Here is an 18,632-nt window from a genome sequence, read left to right as displayed (position 1 = left end):
TGGGCTCTGTGTAAGCCTGTTTTTGGAGTCCGTGGTCTCCTGTGTTTGGGCTCTGTGTAAGCCTGTTTTTGGAGTCCGTGGCCCCCTGTGTTTGGGCTCTGTGTGAGCCTGTTTTTGGAGTCCGTGGCACCCTGTGTTTGGGCTCTGTGTGAGCCTGTTTTTGGAGTCCGTGGTCTCCTGTGTTTGAGCTCTGTGTGAGCCTGTTTTTGGAGTCCGTGGCACCCTGTGTTTGAGCTCTGTGTGAGCCTGTTTTTGGAGTCCGTGGCACCCTGTGTTTGGGCTGTGTAAGCCTGTTTTTGGAGTCCGTGGTCTCCTGTGTTTGGGCTCTGTGTAAGCCTGTTTTTGGAGTCCGTGGCCCCCTGTGTTTGGGCTCTGTGTGAGCCTGTTTTTGGAGTCCGTGGCACCCTGTGTTTGGGCTCTGTGTGAGCCTGTTTTTGGAGTCCGTGGTCTCCTGTGTTTGAGCTCTGTGTGAGCCTGTTTTTGGAGTCCGTGGCACCCTGTGTTTGGGCTGTGTAAGCCTGTTTTTGGAGTCCGTGGCCCCCTGTGTTTGGGCTCTGTGTGAGCCTGTTTTTAGAGTCCGTGGCCCCCTGTGTTTGGGCTCTGTGTGAGCCTGTTTTTGGAGTCCGTGGCCCCCTGGGTTTGGGCTCTGTGTGAGCCTGTTTTTGGAGTCCGTGGCACCCTGTGTTTGGGCTCTGTGTGAGCCTGTTTTTGGAGTCCGTGGCCCCCTGTGTTTGGGCTCTGTGTGAGCCTGTTTTTGGAGTCCGTGGTCCCCTGTGTTTGGGCTCTGTGTGAGCCTGTTTTTGGAGTCCGTGGCCCCCTGTGTTTGGGCTCTGTGTGAGCCTGTTTTTGGAGTCCGTGGTCTCCTGTGTTTGGGCTCTGTGTGAGCCTGTTTTTGGAGTCCGTGGCCCCCTGTGTTTGGGCTCTGTGTGAGCCTGTTTTTGGAGTCCGTGGTCTCCTGTGTTTGGGCTCTGTGTGAGCCTGTTTTTGGAGTCCGTGGCCCCCTGTGTTTGGGCTCTGTGTGAGCCTGTTTTTGGAGTCCGTGGTCTCCTGTGTTTGGGCTCTGTGTGAGCTTGTTTTTGGAGTCCGTGGCCCCCTGTGTGACCCTATGTTTGGGAACCAGAGCCCTCGTGTAACCCTCTGTTTGGGGTCCGTGACCCTATGTTCGGAGTCCACATCTGCATGTAACCTTGCGTTTGGGCTCCGTGGCCCCGTGTGACCATGTGTGACCCTGTGTGTGGGGTCCGTGGCCCTGTGGCTGACCTTTCCCAATGATGCGATCGCTGTGCATGGTGAGATGTTCTTGTGGGATTAGGACGTCCTTCACCTCCTCCAAGAGCTCCGGCCTCAAACTGTCCAGCAGCAAGGTGGGGGAGAGCAGCAGGGGCATGCTGGAGCCCACCCCACCACTGCCCCCCAAATACCCACCCCCATATAAGGTCAGCCCACCAGAGCTGCTGCTGGGGATATCTGTGTGCAGGGGAGAGAGAGAGAGATGGGGCAGGGTGAGTTGGGGGGGAGGGGAAGAGAGTAGAGGGGGGAAGAGAGAGAAGAAAAGAGAAAGAAGAGAGGAGGTGGGGGGAGAGAGAGAGAGAGAGAAGAGGGGAGGGGGAGAGAAGAAAGGGGGAGATAAGGAGAGGGAAAGAAAAAAAAGGGGGGGAGGGAGGAGAAAGAAGAGAGGGGGAGCGAGAGAAGAGGGGGGAGGGAGGAGAAAGAAGAGAGGGGGGAGAGAGAGAAGAGAGGGGGAGGGGGGAGAGAGAATGGAAGAGGAACAGAAGGTGGGAAAGGGAGAAGGGAGAGAGAGGAGGGACAGTGGGGGAGAGAAAGAGAGTGTTAGTGAGATGAGGAAATGGAGAGAGTATGTGATAGTGAAGAGCGGGGAGTGGTCTCTTACAGGACTCCCTGTAGTCTCCGTGCAGCGTGGGGTTTGGGGACATGACAGTCTCGCGATTATGGTTGGATAATAATTCCAAATTCTCCATCACTGAAACCAAGCAGGACACACGTTATAAAGAAACCCCTGGTAACCCTACGCCTGAGGTGAGACACCCCCTGGTAACCCTACGCCTGAGGTGAGGCACCCCCTGGTAACCCTACGCCTGAGGTGAGGCACCCCCTGGTAACCCTACGCCTGAGGTGAGGCACCCCCTGGTAACCCTACGCCTGAGGTGAGGCACCCCCTGGTAACCCTACGCCTGAGGTGAGACACCCCCTGGTAACCCTACACCTGACGTGAGACACCCCCTGGTAACCCTACTCATAAGGTGTGATAATATGCCCCACTCTCACCTGGCTTCTTCTTCTTCTTCTTGCGATGTTTCAGGAGCAGGAATAGGAGTGCTCCACCGACCAGCAGGGAGCCCACACTGCCCAGAACAATACCCACCACCGGGTCCAGCACACTGTCCAGAACCACACGGCCCAAGTCCGTGCAGGACCCGTCTACACACACCTGGGGAGAACACAACATCACAACACTAACCAGGACCCGTCTACACACACCTGGGACAACAACATCACAACACTGACCAGGACCTGTCTGCACACACCTGGGGACAACACAACAACACTGACCAGGACCCGTCTACACACACCTGGGGAGAACACAACATCACAACACTAACCAGGACCCGTCTACACACACCTAGGACAACAACATCACAACACTGACCAGGACCTGTCTACACACACGTGGGGAGAACACAACAACACTGCCCAGGACCCGTCTACACACACCTGGGGAGAACACAACATCACAACACTGACCAAGTCAACATCACGCCCCTTTGCACACACTTCACAAGCACAGGCACACACACTGCGCACGCGCACACACACCTGTACCGGTGCCCCCTCCGAGGGAATGACCAGGTCCTTGGGGACGCGGCAGGTGATCTCGTTTTTCAGCACTTTGGGGTGACACTCTCTGCCCCCAACTGTCATGGAGATATACAGGCACCGACCCAGCAGGTCCAAGTACTTATGCTGAGGGGGAGAGGAGTGAGCACAACCGCCCCACACACCCCACCTACACAACCCGTGTCACACATCCCACCTACACAACTGCACTACCAACCCACCTACACAACACGCCCCACCTACACAACCCGCCCCACACACCCCACCTACACAACACGCCCCACACACCCCACCTACACAAACTGCACTACCCAGCCCACCTACACAACACGCCACACACACTCCACCTACACAACACGCCCCACACACACAAACCGCCCCACACCCCACCTACACAAACCTTCCCACACAAACGTCCCACACACCCCACCTACACAAACTGCCCCATACACCCCACCAAAACAAACTGCCCCACACACCCCAACTACACAGACAACTGCCCCTCACACCTCATCTGTAAAGAAAGTGCCCATCATATTCTCTCACATGCACTCATACAAACTGCCCCTTCACACCACACCCTCCAGTCAACCTACCTCTGACACTCCACCTTTGTAAAGAACTGCCCCTCACATCTCACCCAGAGAAACTGCCCCCTCACACCCCATACAAACTGCCCATCACATACCACGATGCGTACAAAGAAACTGCCCTCTGACACACTCCATGTAAAGCTCTCTTACATGGGCCTTGATCTCGTCTCCTTTCTTCAGCCGGTTGCGCCCGCCGTCCTGCTCAAACGGGTAGACCTGGTAGTCCCGGAGGTAGCGGAAGGGTTGTGGGGATGAGTATCTAACACCGTCCAGCACCACGCTCAGGTTCCCGTACACGAAGGGGGAGTTCTCAGAGAGCGTGAAGTGGGGGGCGCGACACACCATCTCCAGGGGAAAGACATGCTCACAGTACTGGGGGTGACAGGGGAAGGGAGTTAGGGACAGGACTGTCCTATCTTATATGTGGGTGACAGGGTCACAGAGCCGTTCGGGGGTTCTGGAGGGGGTGTCATGGAAGTGGAAGGGATTCTGGAGGTAGGGGTCACAGAGAGAGGTGGGGAGGGGGTCACAGAGAGATGGGGGAGGTGTTTTGGTGGAAGGGATGGGCACAGGTAGGGGTAACGGAAGGTCCTAGGTGAGATGGCTGGTGACAGGTAAGGGTGCGGGGAGGTCCAGATGAGAGCGGTAAGCTCAGGTTGGGGTGAAGGGAGGTCCAGGTGAGAAACGAGAGGTCACTCAATGTATTACTTCCTGGTAAAACATTTTATAAATAAAAGGTGGGCACAGGTAGGGGTGAGGACAGGCCCAGGTGACAAAGTTGGGCACAGGTAGGAGTGAGGGGAGGTGGAGGTGAGAGGGATGGGCACACTGGAGGGAGGGGTGTGGGGAGTTTACACTCACCTGGCTCATATCTTTGAACCAAATGGTGATGCCGGATACAGAATCCAGGTGATACCCCCGAATAGTGAGGGAGGAACCCCTGTGAGAGCGAGAGAGAGAGGAGAATCAATAAGGGTCACCCCCTCCTCACCGGAGCCCCCTGTCTGACCCATTGCTAAACAATGAATGTGATAACTGGCAGATTAACAATAAAGGGTTATTGTACACTCTGTCCAGTGAAATCTTAGAGGTAATACTGGACATGTATGTGTATACCGGTATTACCTCTCTGGGCGTGTATGTGTATACTGGTATTACCTCTCTGGTCGTGTATGTGTATACCGTTATTAACTCTCTGGGCATGTATTTGTATACCGGTATTACCTCTCTGTACATGTACTGTATGTGTATACCAGTATTACCTCTCTGGGCGTGTATGTGTATACCGGTATTACCTCTCTGGGCGTGTATGTGTATACCGGTATTATCTCTCTTGGTGTGTATGTGTATACCGGTATTACCTCTCTGGGCGTGTATGTGTGTACCGGTATTATCTCTCTTGGTGTGTATGTGTATACCGGTATTACCTCTCTGGGCGTGTATGTGTATACCGGTATTACCTCTCTGGGCGTGTATGTGTATACCGGTATTACCTCTCTGGGCGTGTATGTGTATACCGGTATTACCTCTCTGGGCAAGTATGTGTATACCGGTATTACCTCTCTGGGCGTGTGTGTGTATACCGGTATTACCTCTCTGGGCGTGTATGTTTATACCGGTATTATCTCTCTTGGTGTGTATGTGTATACAGGTATTACCTCTCTGGGCGTGTATGTGTATACCGGTATTACCTCTCTGGGCGTGTATGTGTATACCGGTATTACCTCTCTGGGCGTGTATGTGTATACCGGTATTATCTCTCTTGGTGTGTATGTGTATACAGGTATTACCTCTCTGGGCGTGTATGTGTATACCGGTATTACCTCTCTGGGCGTGTATGTGTATACCGGTATTACCTCTCTGGGCGTGTATGTGTATACCGGTATTATCTCTCTTGGTGTGTATGTGTATACCGGTATTACCTCTCTGGGCGTGTATGTGTGTACCGGTATTACCTCTCTGGGCGTGTATGTGTATACCGGTATTACCTCTCTGGGAGTGTATGTGTATACCGGTATTACCTCTCTGGGCGTGTATGTGTATACCGGTATTACCTCTCTGGGCGTGTATGTGTATACCGGTATTACCTCTCTGGGCGTGTATGTGTATACCGGTATTACCTCTCTGAGCGTGTATGCGTATACCGGTATTACCTCTCTGGGCGTGTATGCGTATACCGGTATTACCTCTCTGGGCGTGTGTGCGTATACCGGTATTACCTCTCTGCACGTGTATGTGTATACCGGTATTACCTCTCTGGGCGTGTATGTGTATACCGGTATTACCTCTCTGGGCGTGTATGTGTATACCGGTATTACCTCTCTAGGCGTGTGTGTGTATACCTGTATTACCTCTCTGGGCGTGTATGTGTATACCGGTATTACCTCTCTGGGCGTGTATGTGTATACCGGTATTACCTCTCTGGGCGTGTGTGTGTATACCGGTATTACCGCTCTGGGAGTGTATGTGTATACCGGTATTACCTCTCTGGGAGTGTATGTGTATACCGGTATTACCTCTCTGGGCGTGTATGTGTATACCGGTATTATCTCTCTTGGTGTGTACAGTATGTGTATACCGGTATTACCTCTCTGGGCGTGTATGTGTGTACCGGTATTACCTCTCTGGGTGTGTATGTGTATACCGGTATTACCTCTCTGGGCGTGTATGTGTATACCGGTATTACCTCTCTGGGCGTGTATGTGTATACCGGTATTACCTCTCTGGGCGTGTATGTGTATACCGGTATTACCTCTCTGAGCGTGTATGTGTATACCGGTATTACCTCTCTGGGCGTGTATGCGTATACCGGTATTACCTCTCTGGGCGTGTGTGCGTATACCGGTATTACCTCTCTGCACGTGTATGTGTATACCGGTATTACCTCTCTGGGCGTGTATGTGTATACCGGTATTACCTCTCTAGGCGTGTGTGTGTATACCTGTATTACCTCTGTGGGCGTGTATGTGTATACCGGTATTACCTCTCTGGGCGTATATGTGTATACCGGTATTACCTCTCTGGGCGTGTGTGTGTATACCGGTATTACCGCTCTGGGAGTGTATGTGTATACCGGTATTACCTCTCTGGGAGTGTATGTGTATACCGGTATTACCTCTCTGGGAGTGTATGTGTATACCGGTATTACCTCTCTGGGCGTGTATGTGTATACCGGTATTACCTCTCTGGGCGAGTATGTGTATACCGGTATTACCTCTCTGGGCGTGTATGTGTATACCGGTATTATCTCTCTTGGTGTGTATGTGTATACAGGTATTACCTCTCTGGGCATGTATGTGTATTCCGGTATTACCTCTCTGGGCGTGTATGTGTATACCGGTATTACCTCTCTGTGCGTGTATGTGTATACCGGTATTATCTCTCTTGGTGTGTATGTCTATACCGGTATTACCTCTCTGGGCGTGTATGTGTGTACCGGTATTACCTCTCTGGGCGTGTATGTGTATACCGGTATTACCTCTCTGGGAGTGTATGTGTATACCGGTATTACCTCTCTGGGCGTGTATGTGTATACCGGTATTACCCCTCTGGGCGTGTATGTGTATACCGGTATTACCTCTCTGGGCGTGTATGTGTATACCGGTATTATCTCTCTTGGTGTGTATGTGTATACAGGTATTACCACTCTGGGCATGTATGTGTATACCGGTATTACCTCTCTGGGCGTGTATGTGTATACCGGTATTACCTCTCTGGGCGTGTATGTGTAAACCGGTATTATCTCTCTTGGTGTGTATGTGTATACAGGTATTACCTCTCTGGGCGTGTATGTGTATACCGGTATTACCTCTCTGGGCGTGTATGTGTATACCGGTATTACCTCTCTGGGCGTGTATGCGTATACCGGTATTACCTCTCTGGGCGTGTGTGCGTATACCGGTATTACCTCTCTGCACGTGTATGTGTATACCGGTATTACCTCTCTGGGAGTGTATGTGTATACCGGTATTACCTCTCTGGGCGTGTATGTGTATACCGGTATTACCTCTCTGGGCGTGTGTGTGTATACCGGTATTACCTCTCTGGGCGTGTATGTGTATACCGGTATTACCTCTCTGGGCGTGTGTGTGTATACCGGTATTACCGCTCTGGGAGTGTATGTGTATACCGGTATTACCTCTCTGGGAGTGTATGTGTATACCGGTATTACCTCTCTGGGAGTGTATGTGTATACCGGTATTACCTCTCTGGGCGTGTATGTGTATACCGGTATTACCTCTCTGGGCGTGTATGTGTATACCGGTATTACCTCTCTGGGCGTGTATGTGTATACCGGTATTATCTCTCTTGGTGTGTATGTGTATACAGGTATTACCTCTCTGGGCATGTATGTGTATACCGGTATTACCTCTCTGGGCGTGTATGTGTATACCGGTATTACCTCTCTGGGCGTGTATGCGTATACCGGTATTACCTCTCTGGGCGTGTGTGCGTATACCGGTATTACCTCTCTGCACGTGTATGTGTATACCGGTATTACCTCTCTGGGAGTGTATGTGTATACCGGTATTACCTCTCTGGGCGTGTATGTGTATACCGGTATTACCTCTCTGGGCGTGTGTGTGTATACCGGTATTACCTCTCTGGGCGTGTATGTGTATACCGGTATTACCTCTCTGGGCGTGTGTGTGTATACCGGTATTACCGCTCTGGGAGTGTATGTGTATACCGGTATTACCTCTCTGGGAGTGTATGTGTATACCGGTATTACCTCTCTGGGAGTGTATGTGTATACCGGTATTACCTCTCTGGGCGTGTATGTGTATACCGGTATTACCTCTCTGGGCGTGTATGTGTATACCGGTATTACCTCTCTGGGCGTGTATGTGTATACCGGTATTATCTCTCTTGGTGTGTATGTGTATACAGGTATTACCTCTCTGGGCATGTATGTGTATACCGGTATTACCTCTCTGGGCGTGTATGTGTATACCGGTATTACCTCTCTGGGCGTGTATGTGTATACCGGTATTATCTCTCTTGGTGTGTATGTGTATACAGGTATTACCTCTCTGGGCGTGTATGTGTATACCGGTATTACCTCTCTGGGCGTGTATGTGTATACCGGTATTACCTCTCTGGGCGTGTATGCGTATACCGGTATTACCTCTCTGGGCGTGTGTGCGTATACCGGTATTACCTCTCTGGTCGTGTATGTGTATACCGGTATTACCTCTCTGGGAGTGTATGTGTATACCGGTATTACCTCTCTGGGCGTGTATGTGTATACCGGTATTACCTCTCTGGGCGTGTATGTGTATACCGGTATTACCTCTCTGGGCGTGTATGTGTATACCGGTATTATCTCTCTTGGTGTGTATGTGTATACAGGTATTACCTCTCTGGGCGTGTATGTGTATACCGGTATTACCTCTCTGGGCGTGTATGTGTATACCGGTATTACCTCTGTGGGCGTGTATGTGTATACCGGTATTACCTCTGTGGGCGTGTGAGCGTATACCGGTATTACCTCTCTGCACGTGTATGTATATACCGGTATTACCTCTCTGGGCGTGTATGTGTATACCGGTATTACCTCTCTGGGCGTGTATGTGTATACTGGTATTACCTCTCTGGGCATGTGTATGTGTATACTGGTATTACCTCTCTGGACACAGTGACCTGACTGGATTGGGGGGCCGAAGGAATTCTCAGAGCACGGAGAGAGTAGGGCTGTTGCTAGCGGGCTGGGTGTGTGTGTGTGTGTGTGTGTAGCCACCTGGCAACCCTAGGTCATGTGACAGTAAGACACCCCCACCCCCCCACCCCTCCCTCAGGTTATGTCTCACTGGGCCAGGCTGCAGTTGGGTTTGATGCTCTGCACGATCGGGTTGGGTCGGTACTGGAACAGTGTGTTGGTTGTGATCTCAGCGTCGTCCAACCAGAGAGAGACGGGGACAGAGATCAGAGAGGAGGACGCAGGAGATGCACAGCAGAGAGCATCTGAGGGGCAGGAGGATCTGCGGGGGGCAGATAAATGTGTTACCCAGACCTCTCTGTGTATAACCATCGTGTATATACCCCTTCCTGCATATAACCCATATATATCCCTCCACTCATATATACCCTGTGTATATACTCCCTCCTCTCTGTATATATCGCCTCCTCTGCATAATATATATTTATTTTATACCCCCTCCTCTCTGTATACACCCCGTGTATATACGGTACCCCTCTCACCCACTGTACACCTCGCATTTTGTTCCGTTGATTAAGACTCTCTGGGTCTCTCCGGCCATTAGGTTCTGTCCCCTCACTGTCACTCTGGAGGCTCCAGCCAGGGGTCCAAAGGACGGGGACACAGAGGTGACAAAAGGCTCCTGGGGATAGAGTTAGAGATCTGAATACAGCCAGCTCCCTGTGTGCACTGCCATGTGTGTGTAATGCTGTGTGTACTGCCATGTGTGTGTAATGCTGTGTGCGTGTGTGCGCTCCCCCGCCCTGTGACTCCCTGCGCTCCTCTCTCTGGGACTCCCTGCGCTTCCCCCGCTCTGGGACTCCCTGCGCTTCCCGTCCTGTGACTCCCTGCGCTTCCCGCTCTGTGACTCCCTGCGCCCCCTGCTCTCCCCGCTCTGTGTCTCCCTGCGCCACCTGCTCTCCCCGCCCTGTGAATCCCTGCGCTCCCCCCGCTCTGTGACTCCCTGCGCTCCCCCCGTTCTGTGACTCCCTGCGCTACCCCCGCTCTGTGACTCCCTGCGCTCCCCCCGCTCTGTGATTCCCTGCGCTTCCCCCGCTCTGTGACTCCCTGCGCTCCCCCCGCTCTGTGACTCCCTGCGCTCCCCCCGCTCTGTGACTCCCTGCGCTCCCCCCGCTCTGTGACTCCCTGCGCTCCCCCCGCTCTGTGACTCCCTGCACTCCCCGCTGTGACTCCCTGCGCTCCCCCCGCTCTGTGACTCCCTGCGCTCCCCCCGCTCTGTGACTCCCTGCGCTCCCCACCCTGTTACTCCCTGCACTCCCCGCTCTGTGACTCCCTGCGCTCCCCCCCCGCTCTGTGACTCCCTGCGCTCCCCCCGCTCTGACTCCCTGCGCTCCCCGCTCTGTGACTCCCTGCGCTTCCTCCGCTCTGTGACTCCCTGCGCTCCCCCTGCTCTGTGACTCCCTGCGCTCCCCCCGCTCTGTGACTCCCTGCGCTCTCCCCGCTCTGTGACTCCCTGCGCTCTCCCCGCTCTGTTACTCCCTGCGCTCCCCCGCTCTGTGACTCCCTGCGCTCCCCCCGCTCTGCGACTCCCTGCGCTCCCCCGATCTGTGACTCCCTGCGCTCCCCGCTCTGTGACTCCCTGCGCTTCCTGCTCTGTGACTCCCTGCGCTCCCCCCGCTCTGTGACTCCCTGCGCTCCCCCCGCTCTGTGACTCCCTGCGCTCCCCCCGCTCTGTGACTCCCTGCGCTCCCCCCGCTCTGTGACTCCCTGCACTCCCCGCTGTGACTCCCTGCGCTCCCCCCGCTCTGTGACTCCCTGCGCTCCCCGCTGTGACTCCCTGCGCTCCCCGCTCTGTGACTCCCTGCGCCCCCCGCTCTGTGACTCCCTGCTCTCCCCCCACTCTGTGACTCCCTGCGCTCCCCGCTCTGTGACTCTCTGCGCTCCCCGCTCTGTGACTCCCTGCTCTCCCCCCGCTCTGTGACTCCCTGCGCTCCCCCCGCTCTGTGACTCCCTGCGCTCCCCCCGCTCTGTGACTCCCTGCTCTCCCCGCTCTGTGACTCCCTGCGCTCCCCCCACTCTGTGACTCCCTGCGCTCCCCCCCGCTCTGTGACTCCCTGCGCTCCCCCCGCTCTGTGACTCCCTGCGCTCCCCCGCTCTGTGACTCCCTGCGCTCCCCCCGTTCTGTGACTCCCTGCGCTCCCCCCGCTCTGTGACTCCCTGCGCTCCCCCCGCTCTGTGACTCCCTGCTCTCCCCGCTCTGTGACTCCCTGCGCTCCCCCCGCTCTGTGACTCCCTGCGCTCCCCCGCTCTGTGACTCCCTGCTCTCCCCGCTCTGTGACTCCCTGCGCTCCCCGCTCTGTGACTCCCTGCTCTCCCCGCTCTGTGACTCCCTGCGCTCCCCGCCCTGTGACTCCCTGCGCTCCCCGTCCTGTGACTCTCTGCGCTCCCCGCCCTGTGAATCTCTGCTCTCCCCGCTCTGTGACTCTCTGCGCTCCCCCCGCTCTGTGACTCCCTGCGCTTCCCGCTCTGTGACTCCCTGCTCTCCCCGCTCTGTGACTCCCTGCACTCCCCCCGCTCTGTGACTCCCTGCGCTCCCCCCGCTCTGTGACTCTCTGCTCTCCCCGCTCTGTGACTCCCTGCGCTCCCCCCGCTCTGTGACTCCCTGCGCTTCCCGCTCTGTGACTCCCTGCGCTCCCCGCCCTGTGGCTCCTCACCACAAAGGTGAAGCCGCTGGCCGATGCTGTGCCGCTGATGGAGTAAGAGTTGCTTGTTAACTTCTCGTTGATCGTTAGGACGATGTCAGCAGGTGACGCGGTGTCTGGGGGTCCTTCCTTCTGCAGAATGCAAACCAACCTGGGGGGGGAGGGGGTTATATCCAGACTAATATCTATATCCCACCCAAAAACAAAATATACCGTGCCTCCCCCACACACCACACAGCGCTGTCACTTAACCTCCATCCTACACTGCAGCTCTCTGTTATTCCTGTACCTACCCCACACACACACACACAGCGCTGTCACTGCACCTCCATCCTACACTACAGCTCTCTGCTATTCCTATACTGACCCCACACACAGTGCTGTCACTAACACCTCCATCCTACACTACAGCTCTCAGCTATTCCTATACTGACCCCCCACACTCAGTGCTGTCACTGTACCTCCATCCTGCCATGCAGCAATCTCTGCTATTCCTGTACTGACCCTCCCCCATACACATAGTGCTGTCACTACACCTCCATTCTGCACTGCAGCCCCTGTGCTATTCCTGTACTGACCCGCAACCCTCTCACCCCCCCCCCCCAACACACACACAGCGCTGTCACTGCACCTCCATCTTCACCTGGTGCTATTACTCTTTTCGGGGTTTACGATACACGCCCGCGGACCCACGCTCACTCTGTGGGTGTCAGCGGTGACTAAAGCGTTGGGGGGTCCGTTGTACACGATGTAGGACTGGAAGTCTCGCCCACACAGGGTAACTCTGGTGCTGCCACGTAAGGGTGCTGTGCGGGGGTAAAACTGCGGAGACAGAGATCAGAAGCTGGATGGGCAGATTCCCGACAGTAATATTGTAACAGATCCGTCCCAGATCAATACACCGACTGTGTATTATCCCCGATCAATATACCACCAGTGTATTATCCCCGATCAATATACCACCAGTGTATTATCCCCGATCAATATACCACCAGTGTATTATCCCCGATCAATATACCACCAGTGTATTATCCCCGATCAATATACCACCAGTGTATTATCCCCGATCAATATACCACCAGTGTATTATCCCCGATCAATATACCACCAGTGTATTATCCCCGATCAATATACCACCAGTGTATTATCCCCGATCAATATACCACCAGTGTATTATCCCCGATCAATTCACGGCCTGTGTATTATCCCCGATCAATACTATATTTTGCCCTTATCAATTAACCTATGGCACATGTGGGGGGCATCGGTGCACAATGGGGGAGGAGGCGTGGAAACAGGAGTGTGTAGTAGTGGTGCACGAGGGGGAGGCGCAGCAGTGGTGCACATGGGGGGAGGCGCAGCATTAGTGCACGAGGGGGGTGTAGCATTAGTGCACGAGGGGGGCGTAGCATTAGTGCACGAGGGGGGCGTAGCATTAGTGCACGAGGGGGGTGTAGCATTAGTGCACGAGGAGGGGCGCAGCATTAGTGCACGAGGGGGCCGGGCGGTGTGCGGTTCTCTCGGTTACCTCTGTGATGATGGGGGAGCAGCTTTGCTGGTTCCACTCTCCCTGACACTCCCCCTGCCGGGAGCAGCCATTTTTACACCAGCCGCAGCCCATGAAGCGAGGTGCGCGCAGACAGCGGCTGCAGGTCAGGAGGTGACGACACCCGGGGCCTGTGACACTGACCTGTGTCACCTGCAGGGGGAGCCAGACATGCAGACAGTGACACCTCCATCCTACCCTGCAGTTCTCTGCTATTCCTGTACTGATTACACACACAGCGCTGTCACTGCACCTCTATCTACACTCTGCTATTCCTGTACTGATCCCACACACACACACACAACGCTGTCACTGCACCTACATCCTACACTCTGCTATTCCTGTACTGATCACACACACAGCGCTGTCACTACACCTCCATCCTACACTCTGCTATTCCTGTACTGATCCCACACACACACAGCGCTGTCACTGCACCTCCATCCTACACTACAGCCCTCTGTGCTATTCCTGTACTAACCCCCACACACATCGCTGTCACTGCACCTCTCTCAGTCCCACCCAATCAGATAACCCTCCCCCACCCCCCCCTCCGTGTCTCCCCCAAAGTCCTGCTCACCTTGTTCCCGGTGACAAAGAGCAGGTTGTCTCCGATGCGGGTGACCTCGCGTGACACTGGGTGAGTGTCACTCAGGGAGAAGTTGGACAGAGTGAGGGGTTTACTGTTACGCTGCAGGACCACCTGACAGAGAGCACAGCTATGACATCATATTGTAATAGAGAGCACAGTTATGACATCATATTGTAATAGAGAGCACAGTTATGACATATTGTGACAGAGAGCACAGCTATGACATCATATTGTGATAGTGACAGAGCTGCAGATCCGGACACAGAAGTACATGTGACACGGTTTCCCCCTCCTCCACTCCATGTGGAATTGTTCCATTGGATTGAGGTCAGGACTGTGACCGGGCCACTCACGAACATTCATTCTCTCCTTGTTCCACCGCTGCAGTGCGGCTTTGGCTTTGTGCTTCGGGTCATTGTCCTGCTGAAATATGAATTCCCTCCCCAGTGTCAGAGTCTTGGCTGAACTCAAGCGGTAAAGAAATAAAGAAGTATTTCTTGAAGGGTGCACTCAACCTCTTAATAAACAAGGGAGCTCTTGGCTGAACTCAAGCAGGTTTTCCTCAGGGATTCGCCTGTACTTTGCACCACCCGTTCTCCCCTCTATCCTGACCAGCTTCCCAGTCCCTGCTGTAGAGAAGCGTCCCCAATAAATGAAGTTTACAACCACTGTGCTTCACAGTTGGGATGGTGGTGACTGGTGATGTGCAGTTGAGCTCGCGCCAGACGTAACGCTGGGAATTTAGAACAAAAAGTTCAAAGGTTTTGTCGTCAGAAGAGACAAAAGAGCCCAACACTGCACATCACCCAGTCACCAACATCCCAACTGTGAAGCACGGGGGTGGTAGCATCTTGTAATGGGGACGCTTCTCTTCAGCAGGGACTGGAAGCTGGTCAGGATAGAGGCTGGGCCGGTGCAACCACTAGGCAACTTAGACAATCACCTAGGGGGCACATTTTGGGCGGTGGGAGTGGAGGAGGGTGACGGGCGACAGGAGGAGGGGGTTGGGGGAGGAGGAGGGGGTGAGAGGAGGGTTGTGAGAGGAAAAAGAAGGTGGGGTGACAGGAGGAGGGTGGGGAGTGAGGAGGAGGAAGAGAGCGGGGAGTGAGGAGGAGGAAGAGGACGGGGAGTGAGGAGGCGGAGGAGGAAGAGGGCGGGGGTGAGGAGGCGGAGGAGGAAGAGAGGGCAGGGAGTGAGGAGGAGGAGGAAGAGGGCGGGGAGTGAGGAGGTGGAGGAGGAAGAGGGTGGGGACTGAGGAGGCGGAGGAGGAAGAGGGCGGGGAGTGAGGAGGAAGAGGGCGGGGAGTGAGGAGGAAGAGGGTGGGGAGTGAGGAGGAAGAGGGCGGGGAGTGAGGAGGCGGAGGAAGAGGGCGGGGAGTGAGGGGGAGGGAGGAGGGGGGGAGTGAGGAGGAGGAGGGGGGAGTGAGGAGGAGGAAGGGGGAGTGAGGAGGAGGAGGAGAAGGGGGGGAGTGAGGAGGAGGAGGGGGGGGAGTGAGGAGGAGGGGGGGAGTGAGGAGGAGGGGGAGTAAGGAGGAGGGGGGGAGTGAGGAGGCTGAGGAGGAGGGGGGGGCGAGGAGGAGGAGGGGGGGCGAGGAGGAGGTGGGGCGAGGAGGAGGAGGGGGGCGAGGAGACGGAGGGGGGGGGAGTGAGGAGGCGGGTGGTGAAGGAGGAGGGGGAGTGAAGAGGAGATAGGGGGGTGAGAGGAGATAGGGGGTGAGAGGAGATAGGGGGGTGAGAGGAGATAGGGGGTGAGAGACAGGTGAGAAAGAAGGAGGGGGGGCAAGAGAGTGGCTATTGTGTAACGTTTTTAAAAAATCCAAAAGGGGTTGGGGGCGCAGGGCTGAAGGTTTGCCTAGGGGGCCGAATACCCCTGCAACGGCCCTGGATAGGGGGGAGAATGGGTGGTGCAAAGTACAGGCGAATCCCTGAGGAAAACCTGTTTGAGTTCAGCCAAGACTCTGACACTGGGAGGGAATTCATATCTCAGCAGGACAATGACCCAAAGCCGCACTGCAGCGGTGGAACAAGGAGAGAATGAATGTTCTTGAGTGGCCCAGTCACTGTCCTGACCTCAATCCAATGGAATAATTCTGGCGAGACTTAAAGATTGCCGTCCATCCACGATCCCAAACAAATCCTTATCAGATCTGGATCAATTTTCCCGTCAAAAATTGGCAAAAATGTCACCATCCTACTGGGCAAAGCTACATAGAGACTGATCCAAAAAGACCCATAGCAGTAATTGCTGCAAAAGGGGCTCCTACCAAGTAGTGACTTAAGGGGCTGCATACTAATGCAACATGGGCATTTCCTTTTGTACATTTCCTTTGCTGACATTTAACCTCCTCCTTATATAACACTAGCTGATACTACCCGGCGTTGCCCGGGATGTAATTTTGGGGGGCGGGCGACAGGGTTGGGGGCTTCCCCCCCCTTGACAGCTAGGTGGGTGACTGAGCTGACTGAGTGTGTGGGTGACTGTGTGGGTGGGTGACACTTGACTGAATGGGTGGGTGGGTGGGTCGGTGACTGAGTGGGTGGGTGACTTTGGGTCGGTGGGTGGGTGGGTGACGTTGGGTCGGTGGGTGGGTGGGTGACTTTGGGTCGGGGTTGACTTTGGGTTGGTGGGTGGGTGGGTTGACTTTGGGTCGGTGGGTGGGTGGGTGACTTTGGGTCGGTGGGTGGGTGGGAGACGGTGGGTGGGTTGACTTTGGGTCAGTGGGTGGGTGACTTTGGGTCAGTGGGTGGGTGACTTTGGGTCGGTGGGTGGGTGACTTTGGGTAGGTGGGTGGGTGATTTTGGGTTTTGCCTTTGGGTCGGTGGGTGGGTTGACTTTGTGACGGTGGGTGGGTGACTTTGGGTCGGTGGGTGACTTTGGGTCGGTGGGTGGGTGGGTGACTTTGGGTCGGTGGGTGGGTGACTTTGGGTCGGTGGGTGACTTTGGGTCGGTGGGTGGGTGATTTTGGGTCGGTGGGTGGGTCGGTGACTGGGTGACTTTTTTTGGGTCGGTGACTGGGTGACTTTTTCTGGGTCGGTGACTGGGTGGGTCAGTGACTGGGTTGGGTGGGTGAGTGAGTGGGTTTTGGTCGGTCGGTGAGTGGGTGAGTGGGGTCGGTGATTGGGTGGGTGGGGTCGGTGAGTGGATGGGTGGGGTCGGTGAGTGACTGAATGGGTGGGTGGTTTTGGGTGACTGAATGGGTGGGTGAGTGGGTGACTGAATGGGTGGGTGAGGGGGTGACTGAATGGGTGGGTGAGTGGGTGACTGAAAAGGTGGGTGAGTGGGTGACTGAAAAGGTGGGTGAGTGGGTGACTGACTGGGTGGGTGAGTGGGTGACTGACTGGGTGGGTGACTGTGGGTGAGTAGGTTGACTGAGTGGATGGGGTGAGTGAGTGAGTGGGTGACTGAGTGAGTGGGTGACTACGTGAGTGGGGTACTGAGTGAGTGGGTGACTGGGTGAAAGTGGGTGGGTGAGTGACTGGGTGAAAGTGGGTGGGGGAGTGAGTGACTGGGTGGGTGTGGGTGAGTGACTGGGTGGGTGACTGGGTAAGTGTGGGTAACGGTGGGTGACTGGGTGGATGTGTGGGTGACTGGGTGGATGTGTGGGTGACTGGGTGGGTGTGTTTGTTGACTGGGTGGGTGTGTGGGTGGGTGGTTGACTTTGACTGGGTGACAGTGGGTGGGTGGGAGACGGTGGGTGACTGGGTGACAGTGCGTGGGTGGGAGACGGTGGGTGACTTACCTTGACCGGGTGGTGGTTCCTGGCGGCAGACGGTTCCCCTCCAGGCACTGATATCCCCGTGGCATCTGGCTGGGGCAGGAGGTGGGTTGGGTGGGTGAGTGAGTGGGTTTTGGTCGGTCGGTGAGTGGGTGAGTGGGGTCGGTGATTGGGTGGGTGGGGTCGGTGAGTGGATGGGTGGGGTCGGTGAGTGACTGAATGGGTGGGTGGTTTTGGGTGACTGAATGGGTGGGTGAGTGGGTGACTGAATGGGTGGGTGAGGGGGTGACTGAATGGGTGGGTGAGTGGGTGACTGAAAAGGTGGGTGAGTGGGTGACTGAAAAGGTGGGTGAGTGGGTGACTGACTGGGTGGGTGAGTGGGTGACTGACTGGGTGGGTGACTGTGGGTGAGTAGGTTGACTGAGTGGATGGGGTGAGTGAGTGAGTGGGTGACTGAGTGAGTGGGTGACTACGTGAGTGGGGTACTGAGTGAGTGGGTGACTGGGTGAAAGTGGGTGGGTGAGTGACTGGGTGAAAGTGGGTGGGGGAGTGAGTGACTGGGTGGGTGTGGGTGAGTGACTGGGTGGGTGACTGGGTAAGTGTGGGTAACGGTGGGTGACTGGGTGGATGTGTGGGTGACTGGGTGGATGTGTGGGTGACTGGGTGGATGTGTGGGTGACTGGGTGGGTGTGTTTGTTGACTGGGTGGGTGTGTGGGTGGGTGGTTGACTTTGACTGGGTGACAGTGGGTGGGTGGGAGACGGTGGGTGACTGGGTGACAGTGCGTGGGTGGGAGACGGTGGGTGACTTACCTTGACCGGGTGGTGGTTCCTGGCGGCAGACGGTTCCCCTCCAGGCACTGATATCCCCGTGGCATCTGGCTGGGGCAGGAGGTGGGTTCTGGAAGTTGGCGGGGGGCAAGAGTGGCAGGAGACCCACGCCGCGCTTCCCCTCCGTCCGGGAGCCGGTG

General features: G+C 55.5%; 1 protein-coding gene across 3 annotated transcripts in view; it reads right to left on the bottom strand.

Annotated features, from left to right (window-relative positions):
* Window positions 1-18,632, bottom strand: part of LOC142468055 (macrophage-stimulating protein receptor-like) — a 45,138-nt gene that overhangs the window by 7,069 nt on the left and 19,437 nt on the right. For all 3 annotated transcript variants that reach the window (XM_075574137.1, XM_075574138.1, XM_075574139.1), the window contains 12 exons: window positions 13,937-14,059; window positions 13,339-13,509; window positions 12,454-12,632; window positions 11,823-11,961; window positions 9,651-9,790; window positions 9,260-9,430; window positions 4,311-4,389; window positions 3,600-3,821; window positions 2,836-2,982; window positions 2,287-2,449; window positions 1,892-1,981; window positions 1,261-1,467 (listed from right to left, as the gene is read on the bottom strand). In XM_075574137.1, the coding sequence (XP_075430252.1) occupies window positions 1,261-1,467; window positions 1,892-1,981; window positions 2,287-2,449; window positions 2,836-2,982; window positions 3,600-3,821; window positions 4,311-4,389; window positions 9,260-9,430; window positions 9,651-9,790; window positions 11,823-11,961; window positions 12,454-12,632; window positions 13,339-13,509; window positions 13,937-14,059 (1,831 nt within the window). The remainder of the gene's footprint in view (window positions 1-1,260; window positions 1,468-1,891; window positions 1,982-2,286; window positions 2,450-2,835; window positions 2,983-3,599; window positions 3,822-4,310; window positions 4,390-9,259; window positions 9,431-9,650; window positions 9,791-11,822; window positions 11,962-12,453; window positions 12,633-13,338; window positions 13,510-13,936; window positions 14,060-18,632) is intronic.

Source organism: Ascaphus truei, chromosome 17 (genome assembly GCF_040206685.1).
Source record: "Ascaphus truei isolate aAscTru1 chromosome 17, aAscTru1.hap1, whole genome shotgun sequence".
In the NCBI taxonomy this organism is placed as follows: Eukaryota; Metazoa; Chordata; class Amphibia; order Anura; family Ascaphidae; genus Ascaphus; species Ascaphus truei.
The sequence above is the reverse complement of the archived record's forward strand: the minus strand, read 5'-3'. Positions and strand labels throughout refer to the sequence as shown.